At 35.9% G+C, this 22,541-nt stretch overlaps 2 protein-coding genes across 2 annotated transcripts in view; both read left to right on the top strand.

The window, feature by feature from the left end:
- LOC113232596 overlaps positions 1-9,964 on the top strand; it is a 120,293-nt gene extending 110,329 nt beyond the window's left edge. The window contains exons 2-4 of the mRNA XM_026467365.1: positions 6,265-6,362; positions 7,847-8,009; positions 9,939-9,964. Of these exons, the coding sequence (XP_026323150.1) occupies positions 6,265-6,362; positions 7,847-8,009; positions 9,939-9,964 (287 nt within the window). The remainder of the gene's footprint in view (positions 1-6,264; positions 6,363-7,846; positions 8,010-9,938) is intronic.
- A 3,867-nt stretch (positions 9,965-13,831) lies between these two features.
- On the top strand, positions 13,832-21,041 carry LOC113232449 (titin-like). Its single transcript, XM_026467190.1, has 5 exons — positions 13,832-14,113; positions 14,308-15,487; positions 15,665-16,874; positions 17,044-17,246; positions 18,542-21,041. Exons 2-5 carry the CDS (start codon positions 14,327-14,329, stop codon positions 19,205-19,207), a joined length of 3,240 nt encoding a protein of 1,079 aa, XP_026322975.1. The 5' UTR covers positions 13,832-14,113; positions 14,308-14,326; the 3' UTR covers positions 19,208-21,041.
- The last annotated feature ends 1,500 nt before the right edge of the window (positions 21,042-22,541 follow it).

Here is a 22,541-nt window from a genome sequence, read left to right as displayed (position 1 = left end):
GATATTATCTTTATTACAATAAATACAGAATATTTTTTGGACTATACGGAGACGTACACACAGGTCAGTAGTTGGCCTGTCTATATTCCAGTGCTTTGATATTTATAAGAGCTGTACCGCTAATGTGTTACCAGGAATATATGGCCGTTATTTCGTCTCTATTTCGGGTTATATACTCGATGTGTCTTACAGACGTAATAAAAAACCGACCTCAAAAGTTCGTGGAATTATATCTATTTGCCAAGTTTTATTGAAATCAGTTACCGGAAAGTGCGCGAAATCGGTTTCAATCCCTAGTTTGCGACTCTTAGAGGTGGAATAATTTCTTCAAATTTAAGAAGGATCAATACTGAGGTAACCTCTTTCCGACAAAAAAGAATCATCCTAATCGGTTCACAAATTACAAGTGAACAATTTACGAGTTGTCGCGTAACACACAAAAAAAATACAGTCGAAGCGAGCACCGCCTCCATTTTTTGAAGTCGGTTAAAAATTATACGTACTACAAGAAATAAATTATGTTTATGTGAAATTTTATCTCTCTTATTTAAAAAGTTATCGACTAATTTTATTCGTAGATTCGTTAAATCTCTTTCCTGGAAAGTTGTCATTTTTCACATGCTACGTTATTACACCAAGTGGAGCGGGGTCAGATTAATCTGGTTCTTCCTTCCCCGATTATCTTGCTGCCCAGGCAAGGGTGTTAATTAATATAAATTAACAAAGCCCTAATTCGATAACGTAAATGTCTCTATTCACTGTCCCTTTGGACTCAAAAGGTCCAGTATTCTACATTGTCTAGTGTCCCGTAATGTCCAGTCTCACAATGTCCATTGTCTTAAAACGGACAACTCCAAGAAGTGTTTAGAATATCTTTCTATTTTAGCAGAAACTTAGTACAAAATTTGAAATAAGTCTTATATATGTACAAATAAACTACCAGTATCCGATACAAAGAATAATAAATACTGTAGAAATGGTTAGTTAGCGTCTGACGTGTGCAACTATACATCTTGAAAGACCTATCTGAACACAGTCCGCTATTTTCCCTTTGTATTATACGGTTTTGTCATTCTTTCGTGGAATTTCAATCAATGTGCTGTTTTGGAGTGCAAAAATTATAGCCGCACCAAAAATATTTCCCGTGGTCGTATTTCATATCATTGGAAAGGTCTTATTTTAATAAATATTCGATTTTCTGTTTATCAAAATATTTTTTTAGGTTACAAGAAACGAAAGTAAAGCTTATGCCGTTGCAATATGAGCGTTTCTTGTTTGGAGAGCTAAATTAGTAACTCCAATTCGTCATCGTTCAGCAATGAATCACTAGATTCTAAGCAGCACATTGATTGAAATTTCAATGTAATATCTAGACGTCGTAACTTGTAATAATAGGTATTGATGGTGTTGAACTTTCAACGATATGCCAACAGGGTACAGTTTAAATTATATTAACAACCCAGAATTTGTTACCTCTTTTTAAATTTGGAACTACGATCAATGAATATCAAAATTTTGTACACGTTCTTAATTTGTTTTTCAAATTAAGAATGTGAGTTTTGGCGACATCGGTTCGTTCCATTGTTTTTTTTTTAACTTTATTAGTCACAAGATTACATTTCTTCAGTTGACTTTGTATATGTAAAACATCTGTGTGTGACCCAAATAAAATACATTGAAAAGAACCCATTTTAAAATTCACTCGCGTATTTTTCAAACAACAATGAAAGAAGACTGGCACCTGACTATTACTTAAAAGCTAGTACTTACAAACTTGCTTTAAGTGTTAAAACAATTCTTGCTTTCTTATTACACTAAAGCTCCTTGTGAGAGAGTTCGTTCAGGGAAGTAATGCCACCAAGCAGTAATGTGAGCATTACTGCGCTCCGGTTTTGAGGCTGGTGAAATGACAGGCACAGATTTAAAGCTACGAGTGACATTTACCATCAGGCGCACGACTTGTTCGTTTCGCCACTTCGTGTCATAAACAAAAACTCACAAACAACTGACCATCACAAAATTTGCATGACGTCTCTGTCTACATCCGTAATGTTAAATCTGTAGAGCTGACAGTCGTAAACAAATATGAATTATTATATCTATTTTTCACAACTGTTTCTTTTCGTACGTTTGTGTTAGTCAAATATTATTAACATACTGTAGGTATTCATTCAAAGATTTGATACGAGAAGCAGCTGGAAAGTATATCTTTTTCGAGTGTTTTCAATAGAAAATGATACTGGCCACAAAGATGACGTATTCGCGGTTTATTGTTTTTGTAGAAAATCGGGTGTGTATAAATATTCTTAACCTAACGCTCACTTAATGCAATGTAATATTATATTTTATGTTATAAATTTAATATTATTTTTTCACTTCATATAAAAACTTATATTCTAAAATTTTATTTTTATAACAATAATGAGTTATAAACCTCAATTTATATATAAATAAATAAATTATTGAACTGAAATAAATTTGACCTAAAACACATGTTCGGAAACGCTTACAAATTCGGTTCTGTTTTTTTATATACTAAACAAATAAAAGCAGCACATTGCAGAAGCAGGTAAATACGTCGTAAAAATTACCAGATTGACAATATACATAAGTATAAAAATTGTTATATGAAAGGAGCTTTATGTAAAATTTTCTTATAAATAAAATTAAAATATTATTACAAATGACAATTATACGAAATTAAGTTATAGGAAGTGTATTAGTCTATTGACAATTATATTATATGAGCGTTATGTTGTTTAAAATTAGTTTGTTTAATTTTCACACAAGTGAAGCGCACCCGTAGAAAATAAGTGTCACTTTTATTTATTACGTTTCGTTTTGCATGGACGCGGACAGAAGTAAAAAGTGAAATGTTTTAAAATAACAACTACCGCTTTTTTGTGACAGACTAATGCCCCTTTTAAACAAATGCAATAAGTATATTTGTCTTCCAGGGATATTCAATAAAAAGTATTACTTAGTAGTAGGTACTCTCTTTTTTACCTAATGTTCATAGTTACTATTGTGACTGCCGAGTAAAAGCAGGAAAGGTACATAATTTCTTTAAATAAATTTTTAAACAAACTTTGTACGTCTTTCTCAATAATAAAGCGACGAGAGAATGAAAGCTTACATAATTTCTAAGCTTTGTACTTGTCTTTCTGTATACCAATAAAGTGACTTAATACGAAAAGTAAAATTTTTGGGAATGTAAAAAAATAAAATTAAAAAAAATGTACGATATGAAACTAACTTATTTGTTTAAAATCAAATACTACTTTCTTACATTCAAATTCAAAATAATCTTTATTTCATAGGTAAGCATTATATACATACACTTGAAATCGTCACAATGGTTAAACTCTACCGCTCATTCGTAAGGCAGGTCCCCTGAGAAGAACGAGTAAGAAACTCTAGGGGTTGCACTTAGTAAATAACATTTGTACACATTCAACATTTACAATATATATATATTTTTTGTTTTGACACATGAACTAAACGGCTATCTACCACGGATTTTTGTCGTCCAAGTACGCAGAAGTTGTATACCTTTAGTATAACCTTTTGTTTCACTATAATTTTAAGCCTCGTGAAAGGCAAATTTTGTATATCAACCGGAATCTTGTTGTAGAAGCGTATACATTGCCCCTTAAATAAATTTGTGACTTTGTGAAGACTACTGCTGTTCTTGGTCAGCTACTTTATTTTTATTCCTCGTATTAATGTTATGTCTGTCACTATTTTTCGTAAAGAAATTACTATTCCTCGTAACATAAATTACATTTTCATAAATGTACTGTGACGCTAAGTCTAACAATGTTGATTTCCTTAAACTTATCTCTCAAAGATTTTTGGATATTTATTTTAGACTCTCGCCTGTCCCATGGCTTGAAAGATTAATTTTGAATTTTTAAATGGGAGAGGCTGTTTTCCCCGGCAACAGCACTGTCGACCGAACTCAGATTCAAGAACCGGCTCAGGACGGCCTTCTGCATTTATGCTGGAAGTGACACGCCAAAGAAATCCAACCGTCTGAAGCTGCTAGCGAGGCTGTCATATTGTGGTTATTTATTGTTTTATGATACCAAGAGACAGGAGGAATAATTCGTGCGCCTGGTGATAAGTGACACGCCTGTTTTAGCCGGGCAGCCGCTGTCCAGCTTGATGCGGAGCATTTTTTCAAAGATTTCCGATTTTTCTCCTACTCAATGTATCCTTCGACCACTATTCCCATAAACCTTTACGCGACCTCTGTTCCTTCTGGGAAAACAATTACCTAAATATTTTCATCAGTAATTGGTAATCGAGCTACTTACATAAAGTTGAAGTTGCAGTGCCACTCAGAGCTTTAAATCGCAAAGATCTGAGGGGCATTGCCACTGCGCATCACTTGATTAGTCACATCTACTTGTAATTTCACCAGCATTATAACACTAACTAAATGGCTTATTTGAAGATGCAAAATCCTCGGGAATATGAAGGATAATTTCAGGAAGTGAGCAATGTCTGTGTAAATTATACATTGCAGCTTTACCACATTAGCCAACTTGTCAAGCTTGGGGTTTATGATATGAAATTTGAAATATGTTATTAAGTTATATTACGTGACAGCTATGGAATTATAATATCTTTTTGTACACAGATTTACACACACGCGCGACTTTAAGCAGCGATGTAAACGCGCGACTGCGTCGCTGCACTTGTGATCTATAAAGGATTGCATCGATGCAGTCACGCGTTTCTATCGATGCAGTCGCGCGTTTGCATCGATGCAATCGCCTATAAATCACAAGTCTAGCGATGCAATCGCGCGTTTCACGAACGCATGTTTGCATTTTTATTGAGAACAGTGTGACCATTTGTGGCAGATTTCTGCCATTTGGGCCGATTTAATTTTTATTCATTTTCATTGCTGCAGAACATAATAAGTTATATTAAATGTGGCAGAGTTTGGCAGATTTGGGAATATTCGGGTAGTTCTTTATTATTTTTGGGAACAAACTGAAATCTTGTTGTTTTCTGCTACTACGAACAAACAAGCTCTGAAGCCAAATATAGGACAATGTTATAAACATAACCTATATCAACTTTATAACCCCACTTTCTACAGGCTGTACTCAATTAGCTTTTTTGATGTTTTGACAATGAATCACAAGTATTGATAGGTGATTTTAATGCACGTTGTCAAAAATACTGGGTCACAAAATACACGGGATGTCGCCATCCTTCTTTAAAAAGGTCATTTAAATACATGCCTTTTATAAATAACTCTGTATATTACACTCATCGACATTAATTAGAGAAACGCTAAAAAAGGTCAAATTATGTTGTTACCTAATACACCGGAGCTTTTAATTTTTTTTAAATAATGACTTTAATCGTCTTTTGTTTTCGAATAAACGTTCTAGGGTATGTGGCCAGTGGTTAATATGACTAACTAAAAATGTTCATTTCTACAATTGGATTTACAATTTAATTTTTTGCACAATGTTCATTAATGTTGTATGGTACGCTGTATGTGCAATATAAAGATTAAGAATTTCCTTAATGTACTTATTTATTTTATACATTTCTTATGTACTATTTCCAAAGTATTCGTTTTCAAAGAAAGTTTCATGATGTAGGATAGAACAGACATAAAGTTTAGTCGTATCGATACACATCCCATACAAAATATATATGTTGATACAGGGTATTAAAAAAAAGGTCGTTTTAAATTTGAAAGTTTAATTCTGTCTGTGATAGTGAGTTATTTTCCCTTTATAACTCATATCCAATACTCTAATTGTTTGTCTTTTTCCTACACATAATACAATCACCTAAACTAAATATGTTTTATAATTTTTTGTCGCGTTTCGGTTATAGGTTTCTCAGATAATTTCTTTCAGTATATTCGTTTTAACCACGATAAGTAATATAAAATCAGACGGAAGGTATTTATTATAAAAACCACAGTATCTACGACATAAAATCAGTTACCAAAGAAATCAGGAAGTTTGTCAAAAAACGCACGTTAAAACGTATTTGGACTTACCAAGAAGAAGATGTATGCGTGGTGAAGGGGGTCGGTAACCGTGTTTAAGCCACTTTTTTAAGACCATTATTTTTTTATATAGGAAATCCTGTATTTGTTTGTTAATACGCCTAGGGCACAAAACTTGGTTGATATTCCATGACTTACTTTTTTAGCATCCTGTATAAACTCTTTTCTACGAGAGATAAACTTTTATTCATCTCACAAATATTCCATTTCTCTTACAGGCGCACATGAAGAAAAGTTTGAAATGAACATAACTAAAGTGAGACGGGAGTTTGCGATGAAAATTGAAAGTGTTTGGCAAGAAGAAACCATAAGAAAGGTATGTGAAATAATAATATATGACTCTCAGTATCTTACGCCACCATCTAAAAAACTAATTGCTCTTTTCAAATAAGATTTTTTAGTGCGACTTCAAAATAGACGCTTACAGAGTTTATTTTTGACCAACATTGTTTTAAATAACTCTGTGATCTAACATGTATGTAACAGGAAGGTGTAGTCATATTAAATGACTCAAATGTGTACTTCGTTTAGAGTATCTGTGTAAAATTTCAAATAAAAGAAATGAGTTACCAAAAACATCAACGTTTTAGCAACTCATTTTTTTAAATCGATACATCTATGTCCCAGCTCTATTGTGAACCGCACTTGGGGATAATGACAAATACCTAGTTCATTGATAAAAACTTTTATTCGATATAGAATATATATTTGATTACGTATCGGCGCTAAGTTTCGCGTTCTTGATCCCGACCAGAGGGTTAACACGCAATTAACTCGCCCGGGTTTTAACCCATTTAGATAGATAGATAGATAAACACTTTATTCACTGATACAACACAAATACAGATTAAGCATAAAAGAAAAAACAAAACATGATTGTCATAGCAGTGAAACGGCGCTGACTCAGCATATGCCAAAGTTTCCTAAGGCGCTGGTTTTCAGTCAGAACCAACGAGAGGGATTAAGTTATTAGAAAGCAAAAATATAACGACTATGAGTAAAATTATACATTGACAATAATAATATACATGGTAAAGTGTAAATAGTGCATCTAAAATAACCTGTTTGATATATAAGTGCATTTGCAAATGTGAATATAATTACAGCTGTAGGTGTAAGTTATGACTGTAAAGAGGATTTAATGTTGTGTAATGTAATTAGTATTATAATATAATTATACACATAATGAGAATAGATCAAAGCAACAACAAAATTCGATTCTAGACAGACTACGTTAAAGAATAAAATCACACTACACAGATTTTTGAAGTGAGAGTAGGTGTTGCCGGTAGAGTGCTTTGAATTTGGGTTTGGGCATTTCTGCCCAAAATCGTGGGAGTAACCGGCGAATTTGGTATAATTCCAAACTTATTATTCAGTCAACCCGTAACCATGGAGCGTGCAACCGTTCGGAAATATTGGGAAAATAAAAAGAAGTCATACCGTGGTAGGAAACCTGATATTAGTGATAATCATATTACTTCGAGTTGTATTATCTATGCCAGAATAACTGGGAGTCTATTTAAAAAAAGCCCGCTATTTGCAAAATCCTTAAGTATTGTGATGTGAAGCGATATTTATTCATACAAGAAATAAATTATCATTGTATCTATTTCCTCGCAAATGCCATGAAGAACATTGTATGTAGAACGGGCGGTAAAAATACACATCTTGAGTTATGAAAGCCTCATGACTCAAGATTATATCAATTATAACGACCTCTCGTTAGTAATTTCTTATTTACCGCCCGTAATACGCAATGTTATTAAATTATAAATAAAATTATTTTTAACATTACAGAATGAAGCTACAGTAATCGAGAGCATTGAAGCCATCATGCGAGATTACGAAGGAACCTATATAGAATGTACCAAGGTGGCCTGCTTCGACAGCATGGACAAGAAGAAAACATGGGGATTCATGAACGCGATGTTCTATGCTGGCACCATTTATACTACTATAGGTAACCTTCAGCATTTTTACATTATAACTGTTTTACAAAGCGGTTCAAAGCGGTGGTAGTGGAGGGTTTGATTGAAATGTTGGCGGTAGAGTGGCGGCGGGCGCGAGTGCGTGTAAATCAAATGCACGTAGACACTAGTTATGTTCACAGTGGCCGCTCGCGCCGCGCGGGTAGATCTATTGACTCGGTCTGACCGTACCTTTCACAGTGTACTTGGTGTAGCGTCTAGCGTCTGATTGCATTTCGGCGTGTGGATCTACCCGCTCGTAGCCGCTTCGGCACTGTGAAAGACAAGACTCCAAGATCCGGGCCACCTGTGCTTGCATTCTGAATGAGCCCTATAGAACCGGCCCGGTTCCTAAAATTTTGATTCCCGATGCTGGGCTCAACTTAGTACCGGTACTACCGGTATTATCTTGAAAAAGCTTAAACTGCAACCAGTAAGTACGCTTTTCCCAGATTATCTGTACCTATTCATAATAATACCATAAATAATAAAGAAAAACTTCATTATCTGATCAAACTAAAGGTTTTTATTCAAAATATCAATTTGAGAGATACTTACTATTTAATTTAAGATAAGATGATATCGTAAAATAAAACCCTTAGTACCAGGTTATTTAAAAAATATTTTGGAAACGTTGTATTTGTATTTAACAGTGTAAGTGCCTACAAGCCATGCATATCTTTGTACACTCCATTGTACAATCTGATCATTTACGTTAGAACGTAGAACATAAAATTCTTAGAACATTTAAATATTTTTTTCCATCAATACGTTCGTACGTGCTAAAGAAGATTACCTGACATCCTACATTAAAAAAAGGAGCAAAACATTTGTTAATCACTTCCCGTTTCACTTAATATAATAGTAATAATAATAATAATAATAATAATACATGTGGGATAATAATAATAATAATAATAATAATACATGTGGGATGTGGCCTCCACTGAAATAATCCCAATTGTTTTGTCCGCAAATGGGTTAATTCCAGTCAGCCTTTCTAACAGCTTGAGGCGGTTGGATTTCTGTGGCGTGTCGCTCCCAGCACAAATGCAGAAGGCGGTCCTGCTCGATACGGCACGTATTGTTCGCCGATTCTTGGACCTGAGTCCCTGACCCCGGCCGACTGTGCCATAGCCGGGAAATACCGCCTCTTCCATTTAAAAATTCAAAATTAGTCTTTTAGGCCATGGGAGAGGCGAGAGATTAAAATAAACATAATAATAATAATAGTTTTGACCGCAAATGGGTTAATTCCAGTCAGCTTTGCTAGCAGCTTGAGGCGATTGATTTTCTAAGATTCTGAGATTTCTGAGAAGGCGGACCTGCTCGATACGGCACGTATTGTTCTTGAACCTGAGTCCCTGACCGCGGTCGACTATGCCATTGCCGGGGAATACCACCTCTCCCATTTAAAAATTCAAAATCTTTTGAGCCTTGGGAGAGGCGAGAATCAATAATCTCAGTACAGAGTACTAAAGAACCGACCTTAAAAGTTATTTATCCCCTAGCTTGTCACCCTTAGAGGTGGAACATTTTCTTCAAATTTAAATGGGACTACTTCTGGGGTACTCTCTTTCCGACTAAAAAGGAATCATCAAAATCGGTTATCAAATTTTTAATTTTTTTTTTTCAATTTTTGTTTAAAAATTTTTAATTTAACAAATTTTTTCGGTTATCAATTAGAGTTATCGCGTAACATACAAAAAAAACATACAGTCGAATTGAAACCCTCCTCCTTTTTTTAAGTTGGTTAAAAATAGGTATACAAATTAACTTAACTGTCTCGGTGGCCGAACGGTTACCATGCCGAACTTCCACGCCGAAGTGCCGGATTCGATTCCCGGGTCGAGATAAATATTTATATGACCTACATTTTTATCTCTAGTGAGTCCAAATTCACTCGGTTCTCTCGGTTGCAGCGCGGCCGCCGCTGCAGCGCTTCTAACAGCGGCTAATTTGAACGCGCCCTTAGTATTCAGATTGTTCAATGTTGACATCGAACACGTAAAGTTTTACAATGTTGTGTGTTGTATATTAAGTTCATTGAATATTATGGACAGGCGTGTAGCCATCGAGTATATAACCAGAAATAGAAAAGAAATAAGGGTCATCCATCCCTGGCAACTCACCAGGCAAATGGGCCTCATATCACTTTTAAATATCAACTCTCGTTTGCACTAAAATCTCAAATTAGAAAACTGAAATAGTGCAGCGCCAACAACTGGCCTGTGTGTACGTTTCCGTGTATTACAAAAATATTCTGTATTTATTGTAATAAAGATAATATCTTTAACTACTTGAGGTTGTTCCATTCGGTGGCGTGGGAAAAACAGCAAAACATCTAATTACAAAGCTTTCAATTTTCGTTAATTATAGCTTAAGTTAAACTGGTCGATTTGAAGTGAAACAATTGACGATACCCGTCAATCGAGTATATAACTCGATTGACGAGTGTCCACCACCACGACCGCACTACCTGTTCGTCCCGTCACTTGATGTTATAAAAAAAAACCTTCGATCTGGGTGGACTCGAACCTGCCTGTGAAGTGTGTAGCGTAAGTTTTTTTCCTTGGCGCCAATTTATGCAAATTTTCTCCACTTATCCAGGTATCTTTACAGCTACCATTTTTAAAATGTAATTAGCAATGAAAATAATCACCTTTCGAGTTGAAACACAATCCCACTTACTGTCGACGACCAAAATCTCCTGAAAGTTTCTCATGAAAATGCATAGAGGTAGAGAGGAATTTATGTAGTCGTTTGCATAAAATCGACCATTCTACAAGTCATTAATTAGTACTGCAAGCTATGATCTCTGTGAACGACAGAACTTATAATCGACGGCTACGGTCATGTTATGATACATAGATATGTAGTTATACAACCTCGCGTGACTTTACGAACTTTTTACAAAACAACAAATTTTCAAAAAATAAATTTTCAAGTTTTTATTATGTGACACTTTTTAGATCTGTATCTGGTAGTGAAGCGCAGGGCCCACCGCGGACGAAGCTAGCTAACTTACCGTAGCTCGCGTAGTTGCATGCAAAGCCAAGCTAAGATAACCAAGTAAGTAGGGACTATGGATACGTGCGCAGGTGAAGTGTGGCAAAAATTTTACATAGCTAGCAGGAACGTTGGGTTTGTTTAGATAGCTCGATTAGCTTAGTTCGCGGTGTGAACTGAAGTATGAAAAGGTGTCCCGGTTACATGAACTAAGCTAAGTTCTCCCCGACGCCCCCACCCGCGCCGCGCTCCTGCGTTTTGCACAGAGTTATCATAGTTTAGAGCGATCTATTTAATCTATTTAATTATATTTAGTTTTGTATGAAAGTATAATCTGATGAAAGTATAATCATCAGATTATACTATATTTTTTTAGATTATACAAAATTTGTTGTTCATGTTAGTAATAAAACCCTGTTGTTAGTATTTTCCAAATAACCCTGTATATCTATTCTGTTATACATTTACTTGTTATACATACACACATTGCGCACCGAACCGGTAGATAGTCGAAGGGGGCAAAGAGTTCTCGATCGCGTATCAAAAGACGCAGTCTCGATAGATCTAGTGCAGTAGAGCTTCTTGTGAAAGAGTTCGTCCAGGTTAGCACTGCCACATTACTAATTTCTGCCGCCAAGCAGTAATGTCAGCATTACTGTGTTCCGGTTTTGAAGCGTAAGGCTTCTGGTGAAGTTACAAGCGCATGGGACTTGTCAATTTATATGTCAGTGTGTCGGGCGCGGTGGTAGTACCCCTCAGATCTTTGCAATTTAAGGCTCTGAGTGGCACTGTAACTGTTATGGATAGGCATGTAGCTTACCATCAGGCGCACGACTTCACTTGAAGATATTAAAAAAATAAATTAAAAAAAACCTTCAAGTGAAGGTGAAGGTTTCGGAAATCTGCTGGATGCAAGTAGCACAAGGCCGGCCGTTTTGGCGATCTTTGGGGGAGGCCTATGTTCAGTAGTGGACATCTTTCGGCTGATGATGATGATGATGATGATATGGTTATATTGTTTAAACTTTGTTTTTACAGCCACATCAATTGCCTGATCTCAAACTAGGGAATTCCTGTACTATATCCAACGGAATTCAATCCAGGAAACTACCCAGAACATTCAGATCACCAAGTTAGAAAAGTTCCTTCCAATTCAATTCAATCCAGGAAACTACCCAGAACATTCAGATCACCAAGTTAGAAAAGTTCCTTTCCAAATTGGTCTTGTCGGGGATCGAACCCGGGACCTCCACGTCCAGCGCCCATAGTGCAAACCATATTACTTATATAAAATTTCACATGAATAATGAAAAGGGTACGTCAGTTCTGTGTTTATTGTAATTGAAGTTAGAGTGGTAATTGAATCGATGCAATTTTAGATCTTTTTCAGTTTTTACTGCCTGCATTTTAAATACGTCTAACTGCTAGGATGTAATGTAAAGAAAGAGCGTTGCACTTCTAAGCTAATCAATGTCTTGGACTTCGATTGAAACATCCAATCCTCTGTAAAAGAAATTCGTAACAGAACAACAACGCCTGATAATTATTCAAAAGCCATTTTACCTCCCATATACGTTTCAAAATATTGCTATAATAATATATGCAGGCATTTCTTCCCTTTCTGCGCATAAAAACATTTTCTGTATGGAAATCTCAACTGGTATTTCTTTGTTTTTCCCTCGTTGCACACGTTAACGCGCTCAAAGGTATATATGAAAAAATTTTTATTTATTTTCTTCGTAAAGGCACTAAAAGAGACGACAATTGTTTTGCCACGATGCAAATTTACAAAGGAAATCAGATACTTATAGAATATAATTATATTCTTTACTAAGTTATGAAACTCACGTGTCTGTACTATATACAATACTACTTGTATTTAATGTTTCAATTAGTACGTTGTTTTGTGAACAAGGCGTGCTTTGACGTAGGTACGTATTTATGTCTAACTAGATATAAGTTGATAAAAACGATTTATGCACACTCCAAGTAATTTAGATATTTACATACACAAAATAATATCATCGCGTACGGAGTTGGTACGGTCCACCTGTGGAATAAGTACGTTGTACCTTTCTACATAGAAACTTTTATAGAATTTTTGATGAAGTTTTGGATGATACCAAGTGAGGTACACGATTGTCCATAGCAGTTGCTATGAGGTGCACTGCCATTGCGCCCGTCACCCTGAGACATAAGTTGACAAGTCCCATGTGCCTGTAATTTCACCAGTATCCTTACCTTTCAAAACCGGAACACAATAATGCTTTCAGTTTTGCTTGGCGGTAGAAATAAGTAAGGTGGCACTACTTCCCTGGACGAATTCTTTCACAAGGAGCTCTACTACTACGTAACTTTTTATAACAGTGATAACAATAGATACCTCTAATGGATTTCGATTAATTTTATTTGGAGTTTATAGTATGATCTAAAAGTTCTTGTTATTGTTAACTTCATAAGTTTTTTTTTAATTATGACCACATTGTTCTTGTAATCTGAGTGAAATGGCTAGGGTGTGCGGAATAGCCTCATAAAAAGTTATTATCCTATTAAACATTCCTTCTAACCCTTCAAACGCTTTACTTTCGATTAATGTTCATTACGCATTCACACAACTGTTCAGTGGCGGGATCTAATCTAATGAGACCTCTATTTACATTTCTATTGTTTAGAAAATGTATTGTTAATATTAAGCCGTGGCGCATCAAATTGTGTTGGTCGCGAATTCTCGATTATATTTTCGGTGCTACACACACTGACCGTCCTGAATGTAGGTGTAGTTGTTTTAAATTTGGAACTTTGCCCGGCGGACTTGTTCCCCAAACGTTTAGTCTTAACGCGCACCGTTTGAAGAGTGTCTATTTCTAAAATTCGCTGCAGTTTCATATGAAAAAAGTCTATTGAAAATCAATATCTACAGAAAGTGTTCCCTTGTGACAGTAACGCGACAGAGATGGATCGTATCCTCTCTTTATACCAATGTTTGTTTACGTCCGCAACGTTCAGGCGTCTAAAATAGATTCTTTTATTAGATATCTGCTTTGACCCCGATGTTATAAGTTTCTTATTGGACGCAATTTTCACGGCGGTAAGTCCACTCCCTGTAACACTATTATTGTTGGATTGTCTTAAGCTTGTTATGTATTTAATTTATTGGCAGTGCTTCGATTTGGCGTTGCCAAAACATATTACACCTCAACGTTAATGGGCAATTTGTTGCTTTTGTTATTGTCAATTGATTGTTGAGCGTTTTATTAACGCGGTGTCTTTTTTTGTTTTCAGCTGAAGTCAAAAAGAGGTTATGACCGAAGGAGGGCATGAAGGAAAGAAAATAACCCTTCCCCTCCCTATCCCCATCATAAGAGCCGAATCCGAAACCCAAACTCTAGGTCACTTAGTGTCAAGATCCCCTGAACAAGTCCAGAATCCAAAGATCATGGAGCCCGAAGCGCAGAAGCAGTCCCTTAGAAAAAGAAGAAACCTGTCCAAGAACAGGGGTCAAGCAACTAGACAAAGAGAAAAAACTCCCGAACCAGGTCGCACTCCAATCCACGAAGATACAACTACCTCTGATGATGAAGACAACTTTCCTCTACGTAATTCTAGAGAGATAGAAGCAGATAGCACATATGAAGAAATGAAACGCTTAGTGCAAGAACAAGCTGGTGCAAAGGATCCAGTTTATGATATAGACACCGATGAAATAATGGAGCAAAGGACATTGGCAGCTCATGAAAGGAGACGTAGAAGCGTGTCACCCTTTGCTTTGCCGGATAAAGAAAGGGAGGAGCTATGTCAGTTAGAGCGTAAATTTAGTTTTACTGATCCTAATAATAAGTTATTGAGTTCAAACTATTCATTGAATCCGAAAGAAGAAGACACGGGTCGCCGTAATTCGTTGACTATCGAATCTCCTAAAGACCGAAGGAGTTCACTGACACCTCCCACACCAACGAGCGCTTCCCCGATAGAAAAGAATATGCCATTTCCAATACCTACTACGCCCAAAAAGTTGGAAGAAATGGTTTATCCTGATGAAGTTAAAGAGAAATCAAAGACTCCAGTTACTAAGGCAAACGTGTTTACTTTTGATGATAAAGAAACGAAGCTTGCGCCAAAAACCGCGTCATTATCTGACATTTCTGTTAAAACTAGTGCGTCTAAGATAAGTGACACTCCAGCAAAACCATCTAAAGCTCCGGAAACTGTAGCGTCTGCACCCAGTGAACTAGTCACTAAGGTTATACAAGTAGAAAGAACACCTAGTAAGAAGTTGTTACAAGAAAATAAACCAGTTGTGGAAATCAGAGAAAGAATTGTTAGAACACCGAGTAAAAAAATGCCAGCGGATGTTAAACCAACTATTGTAAAGCAACAACCCAAGCCATCGACGAAAGAAGAGCCACAAAGTAAGGTACCACCAATTAAACCTGCAAGGAGCAAATCTGCAACAAGATTTGGGGTCAGTTTTTATGTAAAATTAATTTTGATTCTGTTTGTTGCTTTGTTCATAGCGATATATTTCCAATTGGCTCAATGAACAGATCTGGTTAGATAGATAACTATCTAACAATGTATATAGTTTGAATAACCCTCGTAGTGTAAGAAGAGAAACTAATACCCCTAATAACATTTGCAGAATAAAACTAGTGAGAGTGAGATGAGTGAGGACCAAAATATAGCTGCAGGGCCAAAACGGAAGGTTGTGCCTACACCAAGGAGGTTTTTGAAAAATAGATCTCCAAGAGCGAATCGATCCCAATCTGTCGCCAGAGTAGAGGAAATAAAGGTAATAGATAAAAGTGGTACCGCAATCAGTCCAACAGGTCGGGAAATTATTGAATTAATGCAAGCTAGAGCCAGAAGTCTATCCATACCAAAAGATGATCCAAGACTTCCACCTGAATACAGGAATTATAGTAAAAAATTGCAGACACCGAACAGGACTCCTTCTGGATCCAGAACTAGCAGAGGCATATCGTGTTCAAAAACTATTCAAATTATAAGCGATAAAGAAATTTTATCCGGAATTGCGCCAACAAATGTTGTTGTACCAGTGGCTAAAAAAGTGGAACGTGATAAACACAGAAGACGTAGTTCGGGTTACCTGGATGCAAGTCAATCTGAATATACGTCTAGCTGTTATTCATCATCACCTAGTGAAAATGAATATGATTTCGATTTATCCGAACGAACTGCAGAATTGACACGAAAGTTAAAAGTATTAAGCCAGGAATCTCAGAAACGAGATAACGATAACGTTACGAATGGAAATGTCCCAAAAGACTATATATGTAAGCCAGAAAATGAAAAATCTTCTGTTTTGCGTAAACGAAAAGTACCTGATAACGAAAGTGGTAAAGAAATTTTAACTGTAAAAGACAGACGAAAATCTATCGAAGATAAGAAATCTAAAAAAAGTGATGATAAAAATAAGTCAGCAAAATCGCGGTGGAAATGTATAGCAAACTGGCAACAATTTAAGCAAGAACGTAAAACGGATTATGATCGTCTAATATCTTTACGGAACAGATGTGTTTGTGACCTGTTGCTGCTGATAATAATTTTCGGCTTAGGCGGAATATTGTTTAAATCGCTAGAAGGGTCCTTCGAAAATGCTTACAAATGCAGTACAAGGAATGTAAAGCGAGATTTTATCGAGAGTTTATGGCGAGGAACCCATTATTTGCGGGAAGAGGACTGGAAATCTATGGCCCGGAAAAAATTGTATGAATTTGAAGATCAATTGCACACAGCGCATGAAGCCGGTGTGACTTCGTACAGTGGGCAGCGTTCATGGAATTTCATGAATTCGTTCGTCTATTGCATGACATTAATTACTACTATTGGTAAGACACATTGTTTAATTATTTTGTGAACAAAAATATTTATTGAATTCGTTGAATGGTTTTAATTGTGAATTCACTCTTCCTATCTAAACCTCTGGTTCCCTTAAAATAATTCGGTTTCCAGTGTTGTCTCTAAATGTTACTTCATATTCAGATGTTTTGTTTTCAGGATATGGGCATATTGCTCCTAAAACGACGTCTGGAAGGGTGGCGACCATAATCTACGCGATCGTAGGCATACCCTTGTTCTTAATAGTGTTAGCTGACTTCGGTAAGCTATTCACAAGGATCATCAAATTCTTCTGGGCATTTATCAGAAGGTTCTACTATACAAGAAGTTGCAGAAAAGTTAGAAGAACTGTTCCTGTTCAGGTACGATATTTTTGAACTTTGTATAAAATTAAGGAATTTGGTTAGAGCCCTTTAACTTTTTATTGGACAAGTTAAAATTTGCACTTTAAGTAACACGCATTATTTAATTCATACTTTGGTTTACTTATTACTGTAAATTTTTGTCAATTACAATAATTTATAATTAAATACATGAATTTAATATTTGCAAACTATTGTAATGTAACGCAAAGTTTTCCATAATAAGACGCTCTGCCGAACTCTGTGGTCGAGTGGGTTGCACATCGGTTTTCATGGTGTCGCCATCTCTAAGATCCCGGGTTCAATCCTCGGCCGAGGCAGTGTACAAAACTAACTTTTCTGTATTGTTTCGGGTCTGGGTGTTTGTGGTACCGTCATTGTGTCCGATTTCCATAACACAAGTGCTTTAGTTTCTTACTTTGGAATCAGAGCAATGTATGTGATGTTGTCTAATAAGAAATTACGTAACGTGGTAAATTTTTCTTCAATTTAAATATTCATATAACCTTAGAATCGATTTTATGTAATAATACCAGGTAAAACGAAAAATAATTTGTAGCAATGTTTGGTTACCGTGTTCCACAAAATTATGTTTCAAATTAACTACCGCTCTGTAAAGGAAACAATGGAGATATTCCTTTTTATCTTACAGAAATGAATAATGGTTGCGCCTCGGGGCGTATGTTGTCGTATATTTTCAAGAATCCTTTGTTATATTTGAGGATTATTTGCTGCTTTACAGAATAGCACTCGGTTACATGCATTTACGCATTTGTCCTGGCATAAATAAATCGATAAAGTGGTTCAAGTTCACATTGATTCAAGTTTCCAACGATTTAAAATCCACCAAGAAAGATATTGATACGAACTCCTCGTCTTTGGTCAAACATAAGTTTAGTAAGTAGTGCTATTGTAGATCGATGTATGGGCATGAAGATACTCCAACACAGAAATCTAAATAAATTAAATTCCTTTACACCAAATACATTATTTATAAATGTTTTAGCGTAAAATTGTACCTTACTGATCCTTACTCTTCTTTTTATTATCGCGGCCCAGAATTTAGCCACTCTGGTTAAGCCACAAGTAGCCGCCATGCTGAACTATGCATGGGATATATTTGCCATCGTGATGAAGGATGTAGGATTTGCAAACTGGCGTAGGCGAGGCGAGGCGAGGCCCCTTTCGTGCACCTCGATCCTTACTGTGAATTGGTCTTTACATACAAACTTGACCTCTTTATTATACTGGTGTAAAATTAGTGTAAATACCAAGGTTTTATTTTATTTTTTCAGGAGGTAATGAAGGGTCTCAACATAGTTTACGACGTTGTTCGGAGACCGTCACAAATCTTCAATGAAGAAGACATGGAAAATGCTGGAGATGCACCACCACAACTAGGAAGGAAACCTAGTGACGCTCCACCACCGTTACCACCAAAGCCTGGTACTTTAATAGTGAGGGATATTGACAACGAGACTGAACCAGAATCTCCCGCACCAACCTTTGAAATAGATGACGAATTCAATCTTCCCATATCTGTTGCAATAGTTATTCTTGTTTTGTATATTATCATAGGTGCTGTAGTGTACAATTTTTGGGAACAATGGACCTTTTTCGAGTCTTTCTACTTTGTCTTCATTTCAATGTCTACAATAGGTCTCGGAGATCTAGTACCAGATCACCCAATTTTCATGATGTGTTCGATTTTGTACCTAGTTTTCGGTTTGGCATTGACTTCTATGTGTATTAATGTTGTTCAAGAGAAATTATCTGATACGTTTAAGCAGGCAAGTGCTAAGTTAGGAGCTACTATAGGCTTAAAGGTAGCTGATGAAGATGGCAGCTTAGTACCTATTACTCCCATGCCTACAGAGGATGTGCCAGTACACAAATCGAAGAAAGAAAGAGAAGAAAATATAGAAGATAAATCAACTAACGATGATGCTAAGAATAGATGAACAGTAAGAATAAATCTAGTTTAAGAATAAAATTGGCGCTATAGTGATAGTAATGTCGAATTTTTGAGCATGTTTTATTTTTCTTCTACACCCAATTTGGCAAGTCTCAATATAATAATTGTCTTCTTTATAGTAACAACGTAAGTTATAAGCATGTTAAAATTTTTTAATTGCAAAATTGATCGACACTAGTTCTTAGGATCCTCTTCTATTATTATGCATGTAATGTTGTTAATTTATGTAAATGTTGATTATGCTATTCAGGTAAACACTTCACAATCTTTATCTATTGCTGCTGAACCACAGCGTTACTTAAGTCTTGTGAAAAACCTTGATATTACCCGTTGTACACAAAATGCGTTATGGGTCGAATGTAATACCACTTTTTTCTAGATAATGGAGCCACAGGGAAGTAGAAAGTATTTGGATAAAATGATGGAATACTATAAAACACAGACCTCTTCCGCTGTGGTTTGGTAGATAATAAGGCGGCTGTGGACCAATCTAACGAATATGGGGCAGAATAACGCTTGCGTAAATGTTTGGCAATGAATGCGTATAAAGGCACATTTAGTTAAAAGCGTCTTCCCATAGTTCGTGTTTTTATTAATTTATTATTTGGAAATTGTATCAATAAATATGATAAGTAACAGGTGACAATGCTAATTGTAAATCTCCATAAGTAACACAAAACAAGAAACTAAAAACTTTGTTATTAAAATGTAAACAATATAGGTACACGTGCCAATGGACGAAAAACGATAAATATTTAATCGCATACAGCTCAATCAACTGCATGCACTGTTATACAGGAAACCAAACAATGAGAGGTGGATAATTAGGTAAAATATTGCTTAGTAAATATACGTTGGTACTGAACAGACCGAGTATCTACTATGTTCATTATTATTATGAAATAGCTGGGCGTTGGCTGTCTCCGGCCGTGCGGGCAAAATCCATAAAATCATGGACTGTGAGGACGCATGCATATGTTATAACATGATCGAACGTTATTACGCGCTTAAATAAGTGACTGGCAAGAAGATTAATTTAAGAAAACTTTATTCGAACTGACAAAGTGACTGCTTAGTTCTAATAATAGACAATAATAGATCTTATAACTACAGAGTTTATTATATTATTTTATTCATTTGCCAGCATGCGAGCAACTGGCACAGTTAGGCGTGCTGACAAAACGGAAGGAGCCACGTTCATTAACCTTAACTCATCACCCCCACGTGAGGAATTATCTGAGGTTGACGATGAAACCTTCAGAGAGTTCCGTAAGGGTGGAATATTATTATAGAATTTGATACAGACAAAACCTAATACTACCATAATTAGAAAAATATAAAGCACTAAAGTTCCCTCACTTATTTTGTAGCTCACTATATAGTCAAGGTCCGCCGGCTCGTCGTCACTATCACTTTTTTTATGGAGAATGCTATTCACTCCACTGAAGTCAATTTCTCGAAGATCCTACCGGCTGCGCCGAATAACTGTTTAGAAGATTAGTATAAAAAAAACTTTATTCAAACTGACGGAGTGACTGCTTAGTTCGAATAATAGACAATAATCGATATTGAAACTAATTTGTAGCGTTTATATAATTATTTTATTCATTTGTCAGCATGCGAGCAACTGGCACAGTTAGGCGTGCTGACAATACGGAAGGAGCCACGTTCATTAAGCTTAATTCGCGCGTAATTTCGGAGGCGTGTTTTCGCTCCAATAGTTTAATGAAACTGGATTATGTATACATTTGTAAATGATATTTTGTGTTCATAATTTATACGTTATTTTATACTTGTTTGTTGTGTGTAAATAAAGGCTTTTTGCTATTTACTGTTAATTTTATTGGTATTTGTTAATGTATAGTTTTCAAATTGACATGGGGAATACTTTGACTCGTGCACTGTCAACTAATGATCTCAGTACAGAATACTAAAAAAACCGCCCTCAAAAGTCATTCAGCCCCTAGATTGCCACCCTTAGAGGTGGAATATTTTCTTCAAATTTAAATAGGACCACCACTGAGGTTAACCTCTTTCCAACAACAAAAACGAATCAACAAAATCTGCTCACAAATTCATACATACAAAAAAAGAAAAAAGCGTGCAGTCGAATTGAGAACCTCCTCCTTTTTTTAAGTCGGTCAAAAAGATCGCTGACCTTACTTTAAAAGTCTATACTCATTGACTTACAATTATATGGACGTCGGGTCCGCGCTAAAAAGTGTCCGCACTTGTAAGGCGCTAAAATCGTATACAGAGCGCGACACTCCGCTTTAGTCTTCATTTGTTCTACTGACAGCGCGATACTGCGATGACATTACAATTTAAATTTCGAATAGGTTGACTTGGGACATTTTTTTCGTGGTTTTTGTATTAGACCCGTCGCCATTTATTTGTAAGTCAATGTCTATACTACATCAAATGACTACAGCTGACTCCGCATAACAGTGACAGTTGAATCAATCACTGGAAACAATGTATAGTAAGATTGAGGGATATGCACTGATTACTTTATGGTGTGATTCTTAAAAATTTTTCAAGATAGAAAATACAAAACTAAGTAACTAAACTAGATATACATTTTTCAAATGGATATCTAGTTTGTAAAAAAATTAATTCTGAAATAAAACCAGTGTCCTTGTCGCTTTACTTAAGCAAAATAAACCGTATTAGACAGATTTTTTTAAAAGTATGGTCTGTTAAAAGTAAAATCAAATGAGTACAAATAAATAACGGTGAAACAATTTATCCAAACTAATATTATACATGTGAATGTAACTCTATCTGTTACGTTTCCACGCCTAAACCGATGAACCAATTTTGACGAAATTTGATTTAGAGATAGATGAAATCTAGGCGTACGCGTAGGCATGAAATAGCAAGAACTGCCTCCGTGGTTGAATGGTTATCATGCTAGACTGCCACGTAGAGGTCCCGGGTTTGATCTCCGGGCCGGGAGAAATATTTGTATTGCCTACATTTATTTCTGTCGTGAATTTGAGTGTAATTTATGGTTGTCTATGTGTGTATTCATGGCGCCAGCGATTCAGGGTTTTTCTAGTGCGGGGCTCTGAGTGTGTGTAAAAAAATAAAAATGGGAAAATTAGTACAGTAGGCTAATCGAAGTACTCATTCTGCGTAGACGAAGTCGCAGACACCAGCTAGCGTCATATAATTTATTATTACTTCCCTGAACGAACTCTTTCACAAGGAGCTCTACTACTACTACTAATTAATTAATTTATTTATTTAAATTAAAAGATTTGAACGTAACTTCTTTCCACGTGTTTTGAAAACGTTTGCTTTCATAAGGTATTTAT

Source organism: Hyposmocoma kahamanoa, unplaced genomic scaffold (genome assembly GCF_003589595.1).
Source record: "Hyposmocoma kahamanoa isolate Upper Pololo Valley unplaced genomic scaffold, ASM358959v1 76, whole genome shotgun sequence".
Lineage (NCBI taxonomy): Eukaryota > Metazoa > Arthropoda > Insecta > Lepidoptera > Cosmopterigidae > Hyposmocoma > Hyposmocoma kahamanoa.
The sequence above is the reverse complement of the archived record's forward strand: the minus strand, read 5'-3'. Positions and strand labels throughout refer to the sequence as shown.

What these genes read in the sequence shown, in the direction of transcription:
- LOC113232449 (XM_026467190.1), top strand. Translation starts at nt 14,327, where the DNA reads ATGACCGAAGGAGGGCATGAAGGAAAGAAAATAACCCTTCCCCTCCCT. An exon ending in GACATTAATTACTACTATTG is followed by an intron (nt 16,875 to 17,043) that starts GTAAGACACATT and finishes TTTTGTTTTCAG; the next exon opens with GATATGGGCATATTGCTCCT. An exon ending in GAAGAACTGTTCCTGTTCAG is followed by an intron (nt 17,247 to 18,541) that starts GTACGATATTTT and finishes TTATTTTTTCAG; the next exon opens with GAGGTAATGAAGGGTCTCAA.